General features: G+C 41.4%; 1 protein-coding gene across 2 annotated transcripts in view; it reads left to right on the top strand.

The window, feature by feature from the left end:
* Positions 1-22,594, top strand: part of LOC145448249 (lutropin-choriogonadotropic hormone receptor-like) — a 32,695-nt gene extending 10,101 nt beyond the window's left edge. For both annotated transcript variants that reach the window (XM_080326611.1, XM_080326612.1), the window contains exons 9-18: positions 2,075-2,146; positions 3,739-3,813; positions 3,877-4,126; positions 9,705-9,773; positions 10,631-10,860; positions 11,780-12,268; positions 13,971-14,146; positions 17,846-17,996; positions 18,338-18,559; positions 19,317-22,594. In XM_080326611.1, the coding sequence (XP_080182737.1) occupies positions 2,075-2,146; positions 3,739-3,813; positions 3,877-4,126; positions 9,705-9,773; positions 10,631-10,860; positions 11,780-12,268; positions 13,971-14,146; positions 17,846-17,996; positions 18,338-18,559; positions 19,317-20,004 (2,422 nt within the window). In that variant the 3' untranslated portion in view covers positions 20,005-22,594. The remainder of the gene's footprint in view (positions 1-2,074; positions 2,147-3,738; positions 3,814-3,876; positions 4,127-9,704; positions 9,774-10,630; positions 10,861-11,779; positions 12,269-13,970; positions 14,147-17,845; positions 17,997-18,337; positions 18,560-19,316) is intronic.
* Positions 22,595-24,336: the final 1,742 nt, after the last annotated feature.

Raw genomic sequence — 24,336 nt, 5'->3', positions numbered from 1 at the left:
AAAATTCGCCCTCATCGCTAGAAACTTAGATTTCATCGCGCGCTCTAAGAAACACCATCTCCTATCGCGATTTGGCGACCAAATATTAGGGCTGGGCAAAATCGAGTATCTGAGTGATTCGATTCTGAATCACGCATTTTGCTTCGAGTCGAGTCGAGTTTTCGAGTATCTCTCAATATGACGTAATAACAGTATTGAAGATTTCCATGTTCAAATTTGTACCCTTTATCCGTCCACAAAGAATATGATGTCTGTTCTCCATCACAGTAAAGATAATTTGGTATTTTTCGATCATACCGATTGTATTGCGCTTTGTGACATGTTGTGGGTTGATCATGACTTCAGAAATATGTTATTCCAAGTAACATTAGGAGCTTTGTATAATGTGTTTCGTATGCTTTGATGCGACCAATCAAGGTTTCGAGGATTCCACAGTTGAAACTAGTATCGAAACTATAATTTTCGTTGATAAATTAACTTTCCGTGGCGAGGAGAGTATATTTTCAGTACTCGAAAAAATCGCGTTTTACTACTCGACTCGAATCATTAGAATTAATACTCGATTCAGATTCGAGTACTCGAATCATTGTGCCCAGCCCTACCAAATATACGTTCACCTTCTACAAATTAAAGTGCAATATTTGCATCGATGAGGGCAGCAAGTCGCGTTTAAAATATTTTGTGAACCATTTTTGTGATAAATATTCTCTGAGCGCAAAGTTGAACAGTGTTTTATTGTGTGTGCCTGGTAAGTGGAATTTATCCCAGTTCCCATAATATTAATCCAATTCTGATTTGCGAACGTAAATCGGGAAATGCCGCAATGCAGTCAAAATCGATGTTTTATTCAGCAACCCATTGCGAGCTACTCAATACTAAGTAAAAACCCATTGTGTTGGCGGTAAGGGATAATTACTGATTGGCCGCACGCATTTGTAATCATATTTATTGTCTGTCTTTCGTGTTCCATAATTGTTGGGCCGTGCTGCTGCTCAGTCCAGTGATGAATGCCGAGCGATCGGCAATCAATAACCTAATTATTTCGCAATGATCTCAGAGGGAGATCGCGTCGCGTGCTCAGACGAATCTCGCTAATCGGTCGCGGCCGCGCGTAACACTGATAATACGACTTGATCAATTGCAACTGAATATTAGCACGAGAATGGTCATTTCAGAAGGACGGGGTTTTTCGTTTCAAAAGGAGGGGGTTTCGACACCCCCCTGGCTACGTGCCTGCCGCCACCCCATGCAAAAATAAAAGTCGGCGCCTATGAGTAACTGAATACCTTTTCGAGGATTGTACCTATTTGTAGCGTCATTACCCATTTTGCGTAAGCAGCGAAGATACAGCTTGTAATTTCGTAAGTATCCGCCTCCGATCAATTGCTAAAAGTATGCGACGTATCGACCAAATAGACTATTTAAACTATGGCCACTTGAGTGCTTTACACACCTTTCATTTTATACTTACACTTGAAGTAGTTTCCGCTACTTGTACTTGTAGTTGAGCAGGAATTTACGGCATTACTTCTACTTGAGTAGCAACGCTGATTACTTTGATCCCTGTGTATATATGCGTCTGTATCGCTTTCTGTGGCACTAAGATCGTGGCGCGCCTACAATCATAGCTCAACTCTACAAATACGCCTGTACCAAAAGGTCCATTCTAATAAGAATAAAGTCTAGTTGATTTTCAAGGATAATGCGCACACACTAAAAACTGAATACTAGTCAGCCCTCTAGTTTACCAGACCACGACCTGACATGTCGATCCCGCGTTCGACTTCATTTTGTCGCTTGTCTCTTTGTATTATCTTCTACTCTTCATTCAGTGTTCACGCCTCCTCTTTACATCGCCTAGGCCCGGCGAGTGTCTGATTTCAAAGACTACTCCAAGTCGTTTCGACACCTGCCTATCTTTTCATAGTTTCTCAATCTTGTGGCCTTTTGAAATGATGAAATTCTTAATAAACTAATACTGATCCAGGCACTATACCACAAGCTTAGTACATCCGTAGAAAATAATCCACCAGGTGATGTTTCACGCTCATAATTTGTCGTTTCTCTGTTGCAGTTACGTCTCGTGGAACCGACACTTGACAACGATCGAGGATTACGCCTTCAATGGATCTGCCATCGCTAAACTGTGAGTCTGCCGAGGACTTAGAAAGCCGTACAAGGCTATTTCTGCATCTTCCTTATCCAGCGGCATACGCACATCACGCACTCATGGTATACTTATGCAGTATGCACTGATTGTGTGTGTGTGTGTGTGTGTATCATGAGTCGGTGTATGCGCCGCAAAACACCAACGACAAAAATATACAATGTTTTATCCTAGCGCATCGAATTGAGGAACGAGACACTGTGCCATTATTCAGTTAAATATCAAATTAAGCCAAAGTCGATTCGTAATTACCAGGTAGCACGCGTGACATCGAATTTCGGCGAGATTTCGGTGATAGGCTTAATTGATTTCGCACTTTGGCCCAGAGAAACGATGTGAACTGTCACGTAACATTGATAATGTGTTATCTTGTTATCTGCAGAAGTGGTCAGGGTAGAAGTAACTCCATAAATCTCTACTCAATTATAAATAGGAGTCTATACCTATTTAAGACATGTCTGAACAACGGGAATATCAAAATGAAAGGTCTCACAAGTACTAAAGTCGTTAGTTTGAAAAGGCAGATTCGGTGGGAGGGTCGTGTACTTTTACCACTTAACCGGAGGTGACTACTGTCGGCATTGCAAGCTATGTATCTTGTAGTGCGGAGCGGATCGACAAATTCTCTGGTCCTACTCCGATACTGCTTTTTGAAGCTCTGGTCCGACTCAAGATTCTAGAAATGACCGTGATCCGGTCCAAAAAAACTCCGATAATAATTATCACTTACATGGTGGTATTGAATATTGAATCAAACAATGCAAACAGGAAATTAAAAAGTCAAAGGTCAAACCCAGCCCTTATCTAAAGTAATTATGCCAACTTGGAATTAGCATATGGTTATTTCCATGAACATTTCACTTCAATATTAATTAGATAGTGGAAGAGGGTAAAGCTGTCATATTTTTCGTAAAAAGTACTGATCCGACTCCGATCCGACTCCGGCCGTATCAGAAAAAGTACTGATCCGTCTCCGGCAAAAAATGACAAAACCGGGCCGGATATTCAATTCGGCTCCGATCGATGCTCCGCCCTAAAACTACTAACTGTAAAAGGGTACGGTCTTGGAATATACATACAGCTGCAGTGATATAGGTGTTATTTCGCATGTTTTTTTGTGACAACCTCATCATAAAGGCGATGCAAACTTATATGCTAAAACCATTTTCTATTTAAAAAAATCAAAATCGTAAAATGTAATAATTTATACCTATAATCTGTTCAAGTAGAAATGAAAGTATAGTAAAAAAACATAACCATTCGAGTAATGTCACTGCGGTAGAGGTGCGATCGTCGAATATATAGATAGTTGCAGTGACATAGGGACTATTTCGCGCGATTTTTATGAAAACTTCATCGTAAAAGCTATGCAAACATTTCACGCAAAACGTATACGCATTTTCGCCTAAAATACGTTCCGGTATAAAGCTGGAAGAATTCTAATATCACATGTCCTTGAGTAAGTAGTGTAAACTAGACAAAATATACTTGAACACTCCGAAAATGTGGGCGAAATTCGTTACTGGTCATATTTTCTTGTTATACTGTATAGTGACTTGATATTATTTCAGAGAGTTAAACGACAACTACCAGCTGAGCGCTATCGGCGATTTGGCGTTCTCCGGAATGACATCACTGCGTCAGCTGTAAGCATTTGTTCGAGTTCCTGTCGAGATTTTACAACTCAAAATTTGATCCGTTGCGCACAGATCACTACGCGGCACGCCGATATCGGAACTACCCAAAGCGGGCCTGGAACATATCGTGGTGCTCGACCTGCGTCGAACGCCGGACTTGTATCGACTCTCAGTCAAAGATCTACCGGCTTTGAAAAGCGCGGAGCTTCATTATCCTTACCACTGTTGCGCTTTGACCGCGTATGGATTTAACAGCTATTTCGAAGCAAAGGACGGCGCGGAAGAGCGGGAAACTTTTCCCTGCAATGGTACGGATGCGAAGGTGAGTCTGACTTAGCACTTTCCGCTCATTATGTGGGTGTACTTGGAGGTACAGATGTTCAATATAGAATCGAATAACATATTCATTCGGATGTATCGCGTTTGTTTGCTTGTTTTTTTTGGGGGTATTCATGGTGTTTGTCGACTACTATGGTCATTTACACCAGGCCGATATTCTTCTTATTTTCCGTAACTGCCGACTTATAGCACGGCCCACCTCTAGGCTTTTGTAAGACACCGCTGACGCGGATGAGGTGGCGAGGAGGAGATGTATCGCGTTGAAATTCTGTATCCTCGTGAACCACGGGAATTTACCGCTCGGGGTATTCTCTATGCCAGCGTTTCTCAACCGGGGGTCCGCAAAGCATTTTCAGGGGGTCCGCGAAGCCTCAAAATAATTGATAACCTAATTTTGTTTTAAATTCAGAAAATCACGAGGCAGTTTCACTTCATTACTAGTAAAACTCCTGAGCTCACATTAACAGAATGGTCATCTGAGATGAAATATTCTACACTGTGCAGACTCATTTTAATTGTCAATAGCCTACTGATACAAACATTTTGATGTTTAGAAATGTTTTGTTGGGAATTGTGAAAAAAAAGTTGGATGAGTAAGGTCGATCACGGCGACTTCGAAATGTTTACAAAAATCGTTTTTCTCGTGTGATATACATAACCATTTTTCCATGATAACTTCAAGATAAGCTGCTAGAATGCAAGATAGAAAGACCAGACTTGACGTTATATATTCATTAAAAAAATAGTTTGTCAATTTTGGTGCCATATTTGTTGCGATTATACCCGTATGCGTCGTCGGAAGCGTTATGTGCTATTATTACATTCGCCACCACATATATTTGTGGGAATGGATTTTCGGCACTCGTTCATATCAAATCGAAGGCGCGGATTTTCCAGACACGACCGCGTATATTTCAAGAAATGCAGTTGCAGAAATTTGAAATAATAGAAGTCAACCCTAGTTCTACATGAATAGCATGATCTTATTTTCAAGAAAAGTCATTTTGTTACTGCTTATCACTATGCCTACAGGCTACAGTAATCATTTGCACAAGACAGAGATGACGATTGCACAATGATTGAGCTAAATTTGAAGGAAAACTTCGTGGGTGTTCGCGGGGTCCGTGACGTTCCGAAAGGGGTCCGCGAAGACAAAAAGGTTGAGAACCACTGCTCTATGCTTTTCCAATACACCAATGTTTCTCGGACTTTTTTTCCGATCGAGTACCAATAATTCGTTTATACTACACCCCGTACCTCATAGCTCCTGAATGTCTTACTGAAATGCTGCAGTGAGCCTAACCTGCGGATAGATGCGCAACTCCAATCGTCACGCTTGGATGCTAAGAGTCTTTTACTGCTGATGCTAAGCATGTAAAAGCATATAGATGATGACCCGAGAGGTGAAATGTAATAAACTTGGTCTTACTCGAAAACTACCGTCGCGCTGACTCCGAAAATATACATTAAAATCAGATCCGGGCAATGGAACCATCCTGGAATGGCCCTCAAAATTTGGAAATCGGCATTGTTCTAATCGATCGCAGATTCGCAATGGCATAACACAATGACCATAACAATGACCTTTGCGTCGTAGCCATTGTTAAGAATAATGCCGATTTTCAGACGTAGGGCTATTTCGGGGTGATTTCATTGTCCTGATCAGACATTAATGTACATTTTATGAATTAGGGCGACGGTAGCTTTCGAATAACTATGTTTAACTTGAGCGCTCGAGTAGCCAGCCAGCTATAGGAATACCAATTCTGGTGCTTTTACATTACCCGGCAGTAAATCTCTCCGGCATCTGAATGTTACAGTAGTTTTCTATTCAATATAATGACAGGGCGGCTTTTGGTTGTTACGGAATGACAGCAATCTTATAATTGATATGACAGGAATTTTATAGGCACAAACAAATAAATAAATAAAAACTCCAGCAATACTGACCATCTTGCATGTGGGTGACGAAGAGTGCGTATTGTCGACTCTCTCGCGCTGACATTTCAGTAATTTCGAAGGCGTCTGTTTCCGCAGTCTTTCGGCATTTCCCGGCAGTTGTGAAGGAGTTTACGCGACACGAAACACCGCGATTGCGATCTGTATTATATACGTCTCGCCTTGTTTTGATCACGCATTCAACTGAATTGTTACCAAGAGTCATGTTTGACATGTTTATGGATTGCAAAGGCCATTAACTGCACGCCTACTGACACCAGGAATTTGTAATATATTATGATACTGAATGGAAAGTCGTCACCGTGAAGACAATGACAGCGATCAATTTCTATTTGTACCTCTGAAAGGTGGAATATGCGACATCAGAAAATGTCTACAACCACACCTGTTGGTTTTTTTCACGACAAACGCTTAAAATACGATCTTGCAATAGCTGGTGATTTCGCTCAGGTTCCCGCGCTTTTTTTTTATTCGTGATCCAATTTCCGATTTGAATATGTTCCACGAACCGACACTAACTTTGGCAACCTGATTATTAAAAAAATAGTCAGCCCCTTCTGGCGAACCTATCACGGCCTATTTGAGAAGCCGATTACTATAAAATAATATGAAAGAGGTCAGCACCTTCACGAGCCCCTAAATTGAAATAATCCCCCCTCCCCCGGTTGAAAATCACTAGTTTATAGTAGTAAATATGGCATTCCGGACGCGCACGCATAAACACACATGCATTTGAGTAATATATATGATATTCCATTCCATTCAATTCTCCATGCTTCAATATTTCATGTTTGCAATTCAATGAAATATTGAATTTCTGTATACGCTATCTTTAAGAGTATCTTCAGACACACGCATCGGCGTAAGCGTTGATTTTCAGCGCCGAAACAAAACCACGCCAACTTCATTGCAATGTATTTGAAATGTTTGAATGTAGATTAAGATGGCCGTCGCCACTGAACTAGGAATTATACCGAAATGAATCAATCACAAAACGATATACCTCGGATTGCTCGTATATATAGATTACCGACCGCACATGAAACCAGACTCGTGAAAATAGATAGTTCTAGTTGTTTAATTAGACAAATTAGAGCGAAATGGCGGTAATTTAATTCCATTCTGATCTAGTTTTAGGTTTCCTGAAAATGCTACAGGAGAACTGAATAGTGCGAATCGAGCGAAGCGAATGGAAATGCGAATTTGATAGGAACTAAATTTAATTCAATTTACAAATTTTTGTGAATTCAGTACCTCTAATTCTAATCCAATTTTATAAAAACTGTATAGCTATAATCCTAATTCTAGTCAATAAGTTGAAGAAATAACTGCGCAGCTATTAATTTTAATTCTAATGTTATTGATGATTCGAATGTTCTAGGCTTTTGTAACACACTTTACGCCAGGGGTCGCTAACTCAAAACGGGTCGTGGGCCACTTTTCAAAATTATTAGAAGCCGTGGGCCGCATGACTTCAATGTCGAGATAAAATTGGAAACGCATAGTTTAACAACGCTGTTCTCTCTAACATGGGCGACGGGCAATAGTTACCGCAAAAGAAGTAATATTTTATTGAAGAAATACAAATAGCCTACAACCAAAAAATCATCATCACTTTCATTCTATTTTGAACTATGAGCTGCGCACGATACCTGACAGCACTCTTCAGCAACTAAAGCAGATGTGGCCAACCTTTTGCTTTTCACTGCCGCATTTTGATTACTTATGTTGGCTACCGCCTCATTCTGGTGCATAGTCGTAATGAACTAACTGGAGGCGAAATGTTCACGTTAAACTGTCCATGTCCCGTCCATTGCCGGACTAATCTATTTATTGATATCGGCTTACTATGCGCACCGAAATCGTGAGTAGTAATGTTATGAATAAGCACAGGCATTCGTTGTCTAGTCGCGCCGAGCGCGAAATTTTTTTCATGTTCTTGAGCGAATTCCGTCATTAATACAAGTATAGTTTCACATATTACAATCAAATATCTATTCTTTGTCAGCCCATATGATCAAACTCACCGGTAGAGTTGATGCAGGGGGTGTCTTCGAAAATGTAGGGAAGCTATTAATGCTATGCTGCATCTTTACGGGGGTCAATTGTTATTAGTCCCCTTTGTTGCATGCTGTTATCTATTGACATATACCATCAGAATTGTCAGTATAATGGAAATATATTGGATTCACTCAAATGTAGGCGTACCAGAAACAAATTTCATTCGTGATGAGGAGAACTCGATTACAAATTGATATTTCTTTATGGGGCGCATCAATTTCCTCTGCTGTTCGCATCTGTACTGTGGGGATCAGATTACAAAGGACACTACTATATTCAGATCGAAAATCAACTCGCATTGAACCGCGCCTAGCGAGAAGAAAATTTCAAGAATAGTTCAAACCTCTCATTAATTAGAGAGTCAATTCGTAAATTAAATTTACACTTTGACGGCCGTCCACACATCTAATGAAAATAAGTGTCGACGGCCGCATGATTTTCCGTCTACGGCCGCAGATTGGCCACCCCTGGACTAAAGAATCGATATTTGGGTTAGCTAGACATGGTACTTGCTGGAAAACTAACTTCTCGTAAAGCTTAGTCTTTTGGGGAGCTGGAAGTCGTTTTCTAAGCATATCGGTCTTGGCAGTGGTGGGCCATTGCACGTCAAGGCAATATGCTCATTCATATCGGCAAATTCTTCCTCCATGGAATGATATTACCATCGCCGAAGCCGTATCAGCTAGTGATGAATAGTGATATTTGGCACAGGAGAATAGCTTATTTCGAAAAGCAACAACAATTTGTTTCAACTGAAATCAATTTCAGCATTTCAAAACGCTTTACCAAGCGTTCATCCGAAATTACAAAATCAGGCCGCGGGTCGCAAAATAGGACCTCGCGGGTCGCGTGTTGGTGACCCCTGCTTTTGGCGGATGATATGATGAGGAGGAGCCAAGATAAACCTCCAACACTTAGGCAGGAATTCTGGAGCCGACCTCGGTCGGACTCGACCCACAATTGGGACCAACAATTGGGAGAAAATTGAAAGTTTTCTAGTTAATCTACTCCGCATTAAACTAGGGACCATGGTCATGACACGCGTGACTATATTGGAAACTTTAATTCGAGAAAACGGTGACGAGCGATGACCCGAAAACAAATCATCTGGCTTCATTTGATGCAGGCTGCTGACAGGCACTCGTAGTACACACGATGTTATCAGAGTTCCGTCTGTATAACTTTGACACTAATGGACCGCTAGTATTGATCCTTGGGATATCATGGTTTTATGGTTGACATACTTGGCATAATTATCCTGACGCAGGGATTTTATGATGGTTCCAGTTAGCTATTATCATAAATCGTCTTGACAGTGTCGTAAGACTCCTAATATTAAAAAAACACTTGACTTTCGTTGGAGACTTCCGATGTACTGGCCAAGGTGATTGAATTTGGTCTGACACGGTTTTCCCAAAAACACGTGACGTGATAATGAGCAATACACGAATGCTCGACTTGAAGCCTGCTGCTCGATGCAGAATCGAATCCCTCAGCTACAAGATTTCGACCATTTGTGACGCTGTAGTATAATATTACAGCTTGATGGGGCAAAGTCAAACGGAAGCCTTCCACATTACGCGAGCTACGAAGACTCAGACTACAGCCAGGTAACATATCAGCTATTGCGTGCCACGCGCTCGAAGTAACGTTTTATCTTCAAGTTATATAACGATTACGCAGAACGCGACTTTTAGACTCAAAAATCGCAGCTTCATCCGTAATTTTTCGAGGATTTTAGTCCAACCCCTTTCCCACCCACAAAAGCCTGAATGTCAACTCTAGAACGCGACCGATTATTGTGTATCGGTTCGACAATATGTTATCGGGTCTATATCTCACTTTGAAAGAAGTTCCGCTGTCGGCCATGTCAGGTAAAACAATGTCGGTAATTTTAGTGGCGACATAAGACAGTAGTGGAGCGTCAGAGAGTTACAATCTACGAATGTTGATCTATTTCTTATAGCTTAATGTCGTGAATTTTTACTCAAGTACAACTAGAAGTGGTGATTTCCATGTAATTAGAAAAATAGATGTTCTAGGACTACAGTTTTGCCTAAAATACTAAAATCCGTTGATTAGAAATAGCCTAAAATCGTAACCCCTTCAGCAATTGGTGCGCAGGCAAAACCTACTTGAGTAACCTGAAAAAGTACCTTGTTACTGCTTACAAGTATTCAGACGTTGATTGTCATGCCCCGCGGAGCAATGGCTACAAAGCTGTTCACGTAAATACTCTGATGTTTTGAGAATGTGCCTTAAGCTAGATGCCATATATCTTTAAATATCGGCTGAATATACAGTGTTATCGGTGAATGTGCTATAGTTATCGGTTTTATCGGTGTCAGCTCAAAAATCTGGTATCAGCCGCGCTCTAGTCTATAGTCAATACCCGGCAGCATATAGTTTTCATGACACATTAAATATTTATGTCGCGTCACAGACACATATGTTCTTCTATTTCCAGTCAGCGGTCCCGCCGCTAGATTTGAGCGATTTCAACGGCACGAAACCCGACTTCGTTCATCCGAACTTGTTCGATTCGGAACTGGTAGACGAATACGATGCGAAGTTCGACGACGATTTAGACACTATTGGATGGCCGGGCGGAAAATGGCGGCAGTCTCTCGATGGTAGCTCCAGTGACGACGAGATAGAAACTTCAGCGTCTGCTGATGGAACATGGATAGAGCCTATGTGAGTAGATTGCTTTCTGTTTTTTTTATGTCAAGATCTATGCCAGACTTGGACAGCTTGAAAATTCTAGCGGTATAATTAGACAATTAGTGAGGAATGATAGTGATCGAATTCTAATCTCATTTGTGAGATGTTTCTACGCTCTCATTTCAAATTTAATCGAATTTCTGGTTTTCCTGAAAGAGCTACAGGAGAACTGCTGTATAGTGCGAAACGAACCAAGTTGGTATAGATACATTTCTGTGTCATGATTGAGAATGATTTCATACGAAATGAACGTTATTGTAGTTGTATTTCGGAATTAAATTTGATTTCCAAGTTTGCGAATTCATTAATGCTAATCTAATTTGAAGCAGAAAATGTTCTATAGGTGCCCAACTCTGATCTATGGAGATTTCGCGCCTTCAAAGGAATACCGTTCGAACAGATTCCTTCGTTGTTACGTTGGGCAAAGTAGGGATTGTTGCTACTCAAGTTGTAATAGAATTAAAGTGGAATATTTTTACTCACTTAATGGTAGAATAGCTTCTTGGAGGTACAGAACATCAATATACAATTGAATAAATTCGTAATGAGATGAACCCGAATATTTTCGGCTGACCGTCGTCAGGGGTAATCCTCCGCAACCAGTCGAAATGGAAGTAGAAATTTCGTAGACGTGTCAACGAAGCTTCCGTAGAAAAAGAAGATCTGAGAGTACTCAAGTTACAAGTTTTAAAAAGTAGTAGTAGGTACATTTTTCACAATTCCTACCCTTTTCACTATTTCAGGTTTTTGAAACCGGGATTTTTCATCTTTTCCGCCGTTCCTACTATTCAATTTTTAGGAATCGTGATTTCCGATCTTTATCCGCATTTCCAGTTTTGAGCGTTTCAAGAACCCCCAAAGCTGTTCGACTGAAGTCGTACATATTTTACAGTTTGACCGACAGCGGCATCGTATCCGTGAAACCGCTTTGCTACCGCGACAGAAACGGCAACATAGTCCAAGACATATACGTGGCCCCAGTCGAATGCACCCCCGCGCCGGACGCCTTCAACCCTTGCGAAAACGTTCTTGGATCCAATTTCTTACCCGTGATATCGTGGATCGTGTCGACTCTGGCTATATTCGGCAATTTTTTCGTGATACTGGTCCTGTCGGTGGTGACTTTCGACAAATCGTGTTCGAGGAATCACAATCACCTGTCGGTGCAGAAATTCCTCGTACTGAACCTGGCTATTGCGGACATGTGCATGGGTTTATATCTGTTTATCATCTCGGCGATGGACGCTAGAAGCAGCGGGGAGTATTACAAGTTTGGCGTCGAGTGGCAGAAGGGGACCGGATGCAAAATCTGCGGGTTTCTGGCGATCTTTTCCTCGCAACTGTCCGTCTACACCTTGAGCGTGATCTCCTTCGAACGATGGTAATTGAAAATTTCCTGTCAGTTCATGCGTAACGTGATTGCGCTTTGCGAATATAGGACTGGGCGAAATTGAGTGCCTGGCTGATTCCGTACTTGGACAAATAATTCTAAAGGTTACCTTACTCCGTAAAAGAGGACACTTATAAAATATTTCGAAAGTAACAACACCGGCTCGACTCCCGAAGTACCCGCTTTATTACAACAATGTGTAGAGTTGACTAAAAAAGGTCATCACTGCGACTCGTGCTCCGTTTTGCCCGATTTTTTTTCACGAAACTCTGACGTTCGCTGCGTCGGGGTCGAGTTTTGATCGAATTTTAATACTTTTTCTAGAAAATGAGGGCAAATTCCCCAAAAAGAGGACAATTAGGCGTTCTCCGTGGCTTAAAAAAATGTGCAACCATAGCTCAGACATTCTCCATTGTGATGCTTATAAGGACGAACTAATATTTGAGACGAACTGGACTTAATGTCTGTTCTATTTTAATTGCAAGTTCCGTATTTCTAATTCTAATTTAATTTGAAATAAATTGTGTCACTATAATTCTAATTTTTATCTAATTTGGAAAAACCTGTGCAGCTAATAATTCCAATTCTAATCTTATCTGGAAAAGCTGACAATTTGGTAGTTGTTGAAATCGACTGATTCGTTTCTGAATCGAACGCTCATCACTCCTTTAAACGTTACAATAGTATGGGTGACGTGGGATTTCAAATATGTACCAGTACCTACTACGTGACCACAAAAATACAATGCAAGATTTACATCACATTGACGATGATTCGGTATTTTTTTGACCATACCTATTTCGATGTACCCTGAGACAATGTTGTGGGTAAATCACGACTTCACGTAAATGTCATTCTAATTTTCCGTAGCTTGGTACAAATGTTTTGTATGCTGCGATTCAACAAACCGAGATTTATAGCCTTCCATGGTAACTGTAATTCGAAACTATAAGATCATTGTGATCAGCCCTAGTTGCGTTTCATAATAGCGAGCTGAAGGACGATACTGCTCAGTGCTCATGCTCACATTACGATTTGAATTCTTGGCCTTCATAGACTTAGTTTTACTAGACTTGACCACGAGCGAAATCACAACAAACACGCGCTAAATCTCCGCTCTAGGCGTTTTATCTATACTATGCCTATCTTCCGTCGATATAATATTTTTAGCATTGTCTGTTTATTTATTGGGAAGCACACTAATGTATAGTGGCGTGTAATATTGTTGACATGCTCTAAGCCTACGCGCAACTACAGATGTTTTACTGCCAGTCGAAGCAGTAGGCCTGCGAAGCAAATCTGGTCGGTTCACTTCAGTTAATCATTACGAATTTGATCATTTCAAAACACAACACGTTTGCGATACAACGAATAAATAGGGAGATCATCGCCGGGTTACGTGCGTGTATTCTTTAAATGCAAATTCGTGGGCGTGCGAAGGTAAAACTAGCATGATACACTCGTCGCACATAATGCGGTGAAATAAATGTGAACAGAAACATGATTACATACTTGACCGAATCGAATATTGCCATATATTCCGACAATAAGTTTAAACAAACATTATCTATTTCTATACAAATAACAGTGCTATACGAACAGATAGACCGAGATGATAACCATGAGTTATGCGGCATAAAAAGTTGGTCAACTTCACAGCGACAGTATTCGCTATATTATATTTTTGCTGCAGGTACGCAATCCGGTTCGCCATTCAGCTCGACAAGCGAATGAAGATTAGCTGCGCCCGAGTACTGATGCTGATCGGATGGGTGTTGGCTCTCGTCTTAGCCTCCCTGCCGCTCAAAGGCATCAACAGCTACGAGCGAACGAGCATCTGCCTGCCGTTTGACGTCAGCGATAACGCAGGTAAGACGGACACGTATTTGAAATTACCCGCCACTTCATCTGACTCGCTTGGTGCGTGATCTTCTGTTACTTGAAATTAGGTGTACTGTAGATCAGGGTTTGTTCATAAATGAGTTGGTATGCAACCCAACAGTGTTACGGAATAGCAAGTAAATTTGAAGAAACAAATTATTTGTGAACAATCCTACTGTACAATACATGCTTCTTATACAAATTCATCATTTAGTTCTTGGCCAAGGTGTAGTTCTGAGAAGATTGGAATGTGGTGCATCTATTTTTCTATTGTCTATGATGTCTCCAATTATTCTACTCAATTGGCAGAAATATAGTCAGCTATTTCGACTCTTACCAGATAAAATTTCACTATAGATAACTAACCTAGAAACCTACGGATAGATACGCTTGTCGTCACGCTTGCTTGAACAGTGCTCAGCAATCTGGAAGCAACATAATTGCTAATGCCATGGCTGACGACCCGAGCGCTCAAATTGAATAAAGTTGATCTTATTTGAAACCTACTGTCGTGCAGATTCCGAAAATATTCAACAACATTTTAACAAGACAATGTACCAACCCGAAGCAGCCTTCAAAGTCTGAAAATCGTCATTGTCCTAAACAATCGCAGCGACGCAGAACGATGACAATAACAATGATCCCTGTGTGGTTGTAATTGTTCAGAACAATGCCGATTTTCTGACTTTGGGGTGTATTTTGAGGAGGTTCCATTGTCCAAATCAGATTTTAATATACATTTTCGGAATCAGTGTAACAGTAGCTTTTGAATATGCTCAACTTTATTTAATTTGAGAGCTAGGGGCTGCTAGGGGGCTGTGAAATGTGAGGTTGTGACCTTTTTTTAGTCAAGGTGGGTAATGCGGGAGTTGAGGCGAAGTGATGATCTTTATATTTTTAGTCAACACAACAAGATTTCCAGTAAATATAATTGAAAAGATTGAAAGTATTTCAAAATTTGGGTGGCATTTTCAACCAAAGTCACGGGCGGCAGCATATGCTCCACGCCACTTCATAGGCCTATATGATTAATTGTCCATAGGCGCCTTAATGGCTGGCGCCGAATGCTCCTATCCTGGCAATCGGAACCCCACAAGACAAATCTCTACCTGCAGGGAAAATTTAATTCCCTGTGATGAAATACCAATTTGAAATCGTGTGCGTCTTTTAGTTTAGTGCGTTGCGTTTGGGCGATTTCAATATCTTTTGACATAGCAGACAGGTCACGAAGCAACATCATGTAATGAAGTTATTATGGTACGAGAGAACAGACTGATTTCAAGCTATCTGGAAAAATAGGTAGATATTGTAAGGGTTAGCAAAATAATGAAGTGGTTCCTGGGGACATTGGTGACACTGACAACATAGATAGATACACCCTTTGAAGACTATACTCAAAATCGTTTCGACTCCTTCATATATATTTTCATTGTATCGCAACGCAATCTTGTGGTGTGGCGTTTTGAAATTATAAATATTAATAATACCACACTGAACTGAACAAAATATAATGTATTTATTGAATTGTTTGGCCAAATCAAACATGATTTGCATTTTAATCGGTAATTGATTGACCTTTATCGCCAATATCACGCCTTCCAGGCGGTCATGTCGTAAACAGTGCAACTTGTCTCGTGTTTCTACGAACAGTCAACACTCATCGTAGCGATGCGACACATTTCTAATTATTTTCTATCGGACAACAGCTTAGAACGCGCGAGAAAACCCTAATGAACCACTGTATGTCATTCACCACTCGGCAATCAGTGAATCTCACTGTTGACGGTGACTAGACTGTTAAAACATTGAAAATTACAGAGTTGATTCCCTGGAGAATAGACGTTGCCTTGAATGTTACCAAATCTGTTGCGAGTTTCAAGATGAGCCGATAAACATCGTTAATTGGCTCTCAATTACTCCATCGCAATCACTCAATGAAGAACTTACTTGGAGTTGTTTTCGACAGATGAGCTGACTTTATGATATCCCCTGGTCAATGTTACTGTTGTAATGAACCCACTATGTTTATCACGTTCTGTTTATCAAACTCACGTCGATGTCCAATGTCCATTTGCTCAAAGCTCTGACGACAAGAATATAAGAGTGGAGGCAGAGGGCGTGACTATAGATAACTCACCTACCAGAGATGAGCGGATTTGAAATTTATATGTCCTAATCCAATCCAAATCCGAACCTTCAAATCCAAATCCAAATCCTAATCCATAACTTTTTCATATTCAAGTCCATGTCCAATCCTAATTCGATTCCAATTGGAAATTCAGAAAAAATACTAATTTATGCAATGGAGGGATTCGAAAATTTTCTTTCACAACCAACGATTCACTTGATTCAAGATAACTTAGTGACCATAATTACATTAATAACTGATCTGAATAAAATTTATCGCCATTCGCCACACGACCTGATGTGTGGAACAGTATCCCGCCGGCCATCCGACAGTCGACGAGCATGTCCACATTCAAGTCGAAATACAAGCAATTACTACTAAATAAATACAGTCCATCCTCAAGATTACCGGACCACGATTGACCTATCGATCTCGCTTCCCATGACATGCCGCCCTATTTATTGTCGCTTTCTTTTTTCTATACTATCTTCTTTACTTTCATGTGCATGCCTCCTCTTTACATCGCCTAGGCCAAGGTGGGTGTCAGATTCCATAGACTGCTCCTTGTCGCTTCGACATCTTCCTGTCTTTTCATTGTATCGCATTTTTTGTGGTGTATTGAACTGATAAAATAGCTAATAAACCAATGATGATGATGATGATGATGACATTTCAATCTCCCAGAAAATAGGTAAATCCAATCCTAATGCTAATCCGTTCTGAAAAAAATGTTTAATCCAAATCCAATCCAAATCCGACAAAATTTCACAAATCCTGTTTTTTCAAAACCTAATCCTAATCCATGCTCATCTCTGCCACCTACCGATCGGTAAGCAGCACGTGTCTGCACGGTCGGCCGAGCAGTGCCACTAGAAATCGTCATTATTGTGAACAATTGGAGCGCCATAATCGACCATTGTTATGGTCATTGTATTGCAATGCTGCTAACGTTCAAAACAATGCTCAATTATGGCTTTTGAGGAAAATTGTGGGGTAGTTGCGGAGTAGTTGCAATGCCCTGACCAAAGTTTCGGAACGAGTGCGACAGTAGCTTTCGTTTATGGCCGCTCATACATTTCGCGCTATAGCTATACCAGCCTAGCCCAGCAGTTTACGAAGCTACCAAAATTGCTAGGACTTCTCAGGGTGCCTAACCGTTCAGTCGCAAGTTTCACTTCTATTCGTAGATCACGTATATGTTAGTAATCTGCAGCGAGTGCGAGACGCAAATACAAAAAAGGCACCAGAAATAAACCAGTAACACATACTCCACACTGCGTCGCAGACGTAAGAGGTGATGGATATATGAAGAGGAAGATCCCTGACATTGGTAATTGGATCGAAAATACGACAGTTGTTTTCAGATAATCTTTATTCTTGAATTCCTCTTTTGGCGTTGAGCAATCAAATGCTTGTATTGTATTCTGTCCACGAAATGTCCATTATCCAGTCACTGTTCCCAGTACTAAACTCTCGGTGGCCTTGACAATATTGAATATTAATGCGTCCCTAATGCACCGAACTAAGAGAACTATGCTTTAAGATGTTTTCCCATGCAGGTATCATATACGTCGCTTTCTTACTGTTCATTGCAATCGGGTCCTTCTTCGTGGACCTGGTTTGCTACATGTGGATGTACGCCAGCGTTAGAAGCGTGGGAATCATGGAAAACAGAAAGAGAAAAGGTTCTGTGACAAGCACGAAAACTGGGTGAGCTGGGTGGATTGTACAGATGTCGATCAATCCGTAATCGCCGATTAACCGTCAGTAATCGGCTGGCTTCAGTTGCACAGATAACGATGAGCCACTAATCGGTGAATTTTGAACAGTAGATCAAAGTACTAAAAGTACTAAGTAGGTTTAGTCTATAATTGCATTACTTCCTACACCTCTACTTGAAAATTATTCGAAACTACTAACTTTAGTAAGACATTTCAAGTTCTACTTCCACTTGGCAGTTGACAGGTTTTTTAATCATTATGATTATAGGCTACTTCTACTTGCAACTGCAATTTTTAAAGTCATGTGCAATAAATCTCTTCCCATTGCAGAGCATATCACGGCACCACAGCTACGGCGGACACGGTGGTTGCCAAACGAATGGCGATCTTGGTTTTCACCAACTTCGCGTGTTTCTTCCCGATCTCATTCTTCGTGTTGACGGCCGCAGCCGGACACCCGCTCATCTCGATATCGCATTCAAAAATCTTGCTCGTCATCTTCTTCCCGATCAACTCCTGCTGTAACCCTTTCCTGTACGCCATCATGACAAAGTAAGTGGACCCCTTTTTGACAAAATATTTATTCCGTTAGGCCATAACGATGTCAATTCAATTCCAATAAATTTATTGCTAATAATTTCATCACCGAGTCCTAAAGACTCCGAAACTGGTATCTGCAGCTATCCTGCTAGGTGCCCAGCATGGAGGAGAAAACACGGCGGTACAGGCTATGTGACTTTACAGTCCTATCGCACCTACGTCGTCCACGCATGTCGATGGTGCAGGCGAAAGAGAATATCTGCTACGGTCATTTACACCAGCTTCTTATTTTCCGTAACTGCCGACTTATAGCACGGCCCACCTCTAGGCTTTTTGTAAGACACCGCTGTAAGACATCTCCAACACTTAGGTATCGGAATTCGGAAGTCGACCTCGGTCGGACTCGAACCCGCACCCATTGGTGTTGCAGCCGCGGATTATACCACTGCGCTATCTCGCCACTCACTCCCTCTTAATACACCACAAGACTGCGACACAATTGAAGATAAATAGGAAGGTGTCGAAACGACTTGGAGTGGTAATCTTCGAAATCAGACACCCACCTGGCCTAGGCGTTGTTATTAACTCACAAAGATGATGCCATAGCCATAGCCACAAGTAGAATAATTATACGAGATCTGTTCGAGTACTACTGAAACGTATATATACAATAAATACATATTTCGTTATATCATCAGCACCTTCATCGAGCGAATATATAGGCTATATTTGCAAGGTGCTTGGAGTTCGATTGTGTTTTCTGGTTCAGGTCGTTCCGAAGAGATCTCCTAGCTTGGTTCACGTCACGCGGCTACTGCTCCCACTTCGCCGCGCGATTAAATGGGGCTTACTGGAAAAGGTACAGCATGGAGCACACCGAAAAACGCGACTACACCGTCCGAAGGAAGCTGCAGCGGTTCTTCAAGCATCTCACGAGAAGACGCTCAATCCCCTTTGACAGCGACGGGAGTATAAGTTGCCGATGCGACTCAAAACTGTCGACGTCGAAACCTTTCTCGACGCGGCGCGAGAGCTACAACTTCAATTCGAGTCGAGCAAACGGCAATAAACGCAACAACTACCGCTCGTATTCGGACAGCGAGACGAACTTTGACCGGAGATCGAAACTAACACATGTAGTGCAAGCACAGAGGAAGAAAAGCACATCTTCGAAAATGCCGTATTTGTTCTGCTTCAAATCCCCTACGAAAAGGGACGACAAAACGACTGTCAGAGTTAGTGACGCGCAGACAACCGAAGACGCATGCACTCCACTGGTAGATACCGTTTTCACCGACGGTCCCGCCAGGATCGCCACCGATTCGAGACACTCAAATTACCAGTACGGTCGCAGGTCGAGTCGCTCCCGACATTCGACAACTACGATCGAAACAAGGATAACCATGAACGGAGGTAGTAGTAAAGAAACAGAAGAAGTTTGTACCACCGCGGTCTGAACGTTTTTCTATATGTAGGCGGCGAAACATGTAAACTGCACTTTTCGGCCCGGAATTTGCTTTCTCATCCAATCCCATGGATGAAAACGAGTCAAAATACGTCAATTCTTTAATAGAGGGTTCCATTCGGATCTCTCCAATGTGCAGGTGGTGCACTTGCACGTACTCGAAAAATATCGGTGTATTTAGTACGTTTTCACCTGTTGGAACCGTCATGAAAGCACAATTTCGCACCAGAAAGTAACTATATGGCCTCATATACACACTACGCTATGGTGGGAACTTTATAGTAGGCCTACCTACCGGTAGACCAATTTGCCATCCGTGCTGCATAGACATCATACCGTGCTCGATAAGTCTGCTTCTTCGCGCTTTGTGTCCCACCGAATTCTTCAGTGTTTTAGCGTTTAATTCCGTAATTACCGAGCAAATTTGAATTTTAGTACTATATCATTCTTGTGATCAATTGCGATAGTTACCTCAGAGAGGTTTACAAACAAAAGTTCGAGTAGAGTTTTAACGAAATGATTTTACATTTTTCTACGAAATCTACGAGTAATGATATTGTGTCATACGTATATTTCGGTCATGGATTTCATCCGTTCATATACATACATAGAGCAATCTCATTTTAAGCCTTGATGTGTATTTCACATACGCTCGCGTGGCGTGTTCTCGCTGTACGGCAACTACTACGCGATGTTTGTGTAGATCTTTAGATTTGTGACTGGAGCAAATAAGCAGTTGTGCTGCGAGTAACGTATAACATTTTGTACGCATAACGTCGCATGCTGATGGACATTGTCTTGGGGCCGATCAAGATTCTGACATGTTCCGCATCATTCACGCCAATGATTGATCAAAGACCCGTCACTTATTGACGTCAGTGCCGTTTAGTAACGGCTTGCATGTTTACCAACGGTAGCAAAAGTATTATTATACTGCAGGGGTGGCCAACCTGCGGCCGTACGGCAGCAAAAGGAAATATGTGAGGCCGTGTACACGTAATTAAATTAGTCTGTGCTGGCGGCCGTCGACATGTAATTTGAATTTACGAATGGACTCCCGATTTCTTGAGAGATTTTAATTGATTTTGAAATTTTCTTCTCACTGCGCGCGATTCCACGCGACTCCATTTTCGATTTTAATATAGTAGCGCTTTTGCAATCAGAGCCCCACAGTACAGATTCGAACAGCAGAGGAAACTGTTGCGATCCATATAGAAATACCAACTCGGAATCGTGTGCTCCTCACTATACCGAAAATCCTGATGGAATTTATAAATTTCCCTAAATTTTCGAAAACACCCCCTCCATCAACTCTACCGGTGAATCTGCATGATCACATAGATAAAATGTAAAACTACTAATATTAATGACGCAATTCATTACTCAATCTGAAAAGTTTTCGTGCTTCGTGCGACTGTGAGCAATCCCATAACATGACCACTGACCACTGTGACCAGTGACCACTCGCGATTTCGGTGAGTATTATAAGTCTATATATCAGTGGTCGGGAACCTTTTTCATCTAAAGAGCCATGTTAGCACTATATTTTCCATTTTACCTCCAACAGAGCCATACATGTCAATCAATTGTTACGTCACAATTGAAAATTCGTGACGTCATGGTGTGTACAAATTCCAACTCTCCACATGGGATTAATCGTGGGCGCCATATTTTCTCTGTAAAAACTGGAAGGCTACTAATCATCCTGTGGTAACGCAATTCATCGTAAATAGCTGATAATTTATAATATTTGATATTAATCTAATATAACTGTAGCACTGATTCCAAAAATCTAAATATTGATCGACTTCTCAATTCGGCGGTAACATAAACGTTGCACTACACGCCTACATTTCAACGGCAATAGTGGAAAGCTACTTATCAATGACGAACGTGGGTGGCAAATCGCAATTGTAATTTGTAATTTGTAATTTGGATTTGTAATTGGAATGTCACCTCCAAGGCAGTTCATTTCTCGGCGTAGATCAGGAAGACAATGTGCATTTGAAAACTAGATCGTCATGCGTCCTCATGTCATGCTATTCTCTTTGATCAACCGAAGTGTAGAGCCATCTAAGATTACGCAGCGCGCGATGTCGGGTACATCGAATTCGCGAGGGATATAAGTCGCTGGCGCTACAGCAACTTAAATTTGATGATTTTGTAAAGGGGCCCAATCCCTTAACCTTGGATACGCCACTGTCTTAACCTCTCAAATACATGTTTATGCTGCCAAGAGTATAATTATTCTAGCCGTTAAGAAAATTTACTAACAAGTTGTGCCATATCGAGAAAATTAAGTACAAAATTGAAAATATGTCGAAGAGCCATCTTGAGCCATATTTGGCTCGCGAGCCATAGGTTTCCGACCACTGCTATATATGATCAAATAGATCAGTCCGGAGTTCACCGGAAATAGACACCTTAACATGGGTATTTGGCTTCCAGTTAGTTCATTACGACTATGCCCTGAAATGCGGCCGTAGGCTATATGAGTAGTCGTAATGAGGCCGTGAATGGTAAAAAGGTTGGCCACCCCTGTTATACTCGGTTACAAAGTATTATTACACTCTCTCACAATAGTAGTCTTAGATTGATGAACGACATCAACATCTGAGAGCAGCATAGAAGATAGCGGTCGCCAGCAGTATATATGATCGCTGGTGACATAGCGTTGTGTCTTATGGGCGGGGTGGTGAGGTGGTGTGCTATTTTCTGAAAACCGGGGGCGATTAGGTGGTCTTTCAGGTATAGGTTGCGGCGGTGTGGTGACAACGTACGATCGCTCATGAGATGCCCTTTCAGGTATAGTCGGTGGTGGTGAGGTGGTGTTGAATATGTATCAAGTATAGTAAACAGTCACGTAATTGATCCTTACTTAATGTGCATACTGCATATCGCAGATTATTACATATGACCGATTCGAGTTAATCCTAAGAATAGTTGATAAGCTAATTTGTATGATTTTTAAATTCGGAAAATCACGAGACAGTTTCGCTTCATTACTAGTAAAACTCCAGAGCTCACATCAACAGAATGGCAATAGACAATGCAAAAGAAGCCATCTATATCATGACAATAAACCAAAAGAAAAAACAGTTCAGAAACAGCTTTCCTCGATTCCGATAAAATGTGACAGTATATGGAAACTGGAGAAGAATAAGCATGATAAGTACAGGCGGAGATTATTTATGATAAATTCTTTCAAGTCATCATGATAAGCACTTTTTTGTTTGGAAAAGCAGACATCCTGTTTCTTTTAATATTTCAAAACTACCTTAAAGGGCCACATATTTGGGTCCATAGGCTTAGGCGCCACCTCGTCACCATAATTACGAGGTGGGAGCCACCTCGTACAAAATGTTGAAACGCCCGAGGATTTGTGACCAGTAATTAGTAATAAGACGAATCGATGCGACCTCGTTAGAGGCGTCTTCGTTTTCGATACGCGCGTGTGCCAGATGCGTAGCTACGGGGTTCGATTCTCCCTGTTCGAAACGCGAAACCCCGTCATTTTGAAATGACCTCTAACTCTAATATTCATTGTGTTCTCAGTGTTCCGCGCGGACGATTTGCGAGAAGCAAGTTGTTAATTAGTGCGAGGAGTATGTGATGATCTCCCGCTGAGATGGTCGCTAAGTTAGGTCATGCTTTCCCGCGCGCGTGGCACTCGTCGCTAGCCTGATTATCGCATCTCCAACAAGCCTGGTTCCGTTGGCTTGAACAATCGCATCTGCAATAGTGCAATACGTCCGGTTCACACCATATCATCGCTTGCCTGCGAAATTGCATCTGCAATGGCGGCTTCGGCCTGGTGTGCACGATATCATCTCTAATAGGCCTGGTGCGAAAAATTTCATTGCTGGCCAAACTATCGCGTCTCGGGCCTAGCATGCTTTGGCTGCTATCGCTCGCTCGTTTGGAGACAATGTCGTCGAGTTTACGCTGATTAGTGATTGTTTTATGTCATATTGATTAGTGATTGTTTTATGTCATATTGATAAAAGAGCGACATCTCGAAACTGAGTAACATCGAATCGCTGCAAAAAGACTTTAAAGTGCATAATTGATTTCAGCTAATACTTGATAACGTAACGACCAGAAGTTCTAAAAGACGACAAAGGTCTGAGCCACCTGAAATATGAGTCATCAGGTTCGGACATTTTGATTTGCGAAAACTGTCGCCGAGGCTGCGTTCACCAGGCATCAAAGACTTGCTAATTGACAGCACTTCCGGACTCTTTGCCAAGCTTATCATACGCCTAAAATCGCCAACAAGAAGAGATTATATGATCGTCATTTACGAATGTACTTAACTCGAGTT

This window comes from Botryllus schlosseri, chromosome 10, assembly GCF_051294905.1.
Source record: "Botryllus schlosseri isolate E-star chromosome 10, Bs_hap1, whole genome shotgun sequence".
Taxonomy (NCBI): domain Eukaryota; kingdom Metazoa; phylum Chordata; class Ascidiacea; order Stolidobranchia; family Styelidae; genus Botryllus; species Botryllus schlosseri.
Note: the sequence above shows the minus strand (reverse complement) of the source record. Positions and strands in the feature narration are given on the sequence as shown.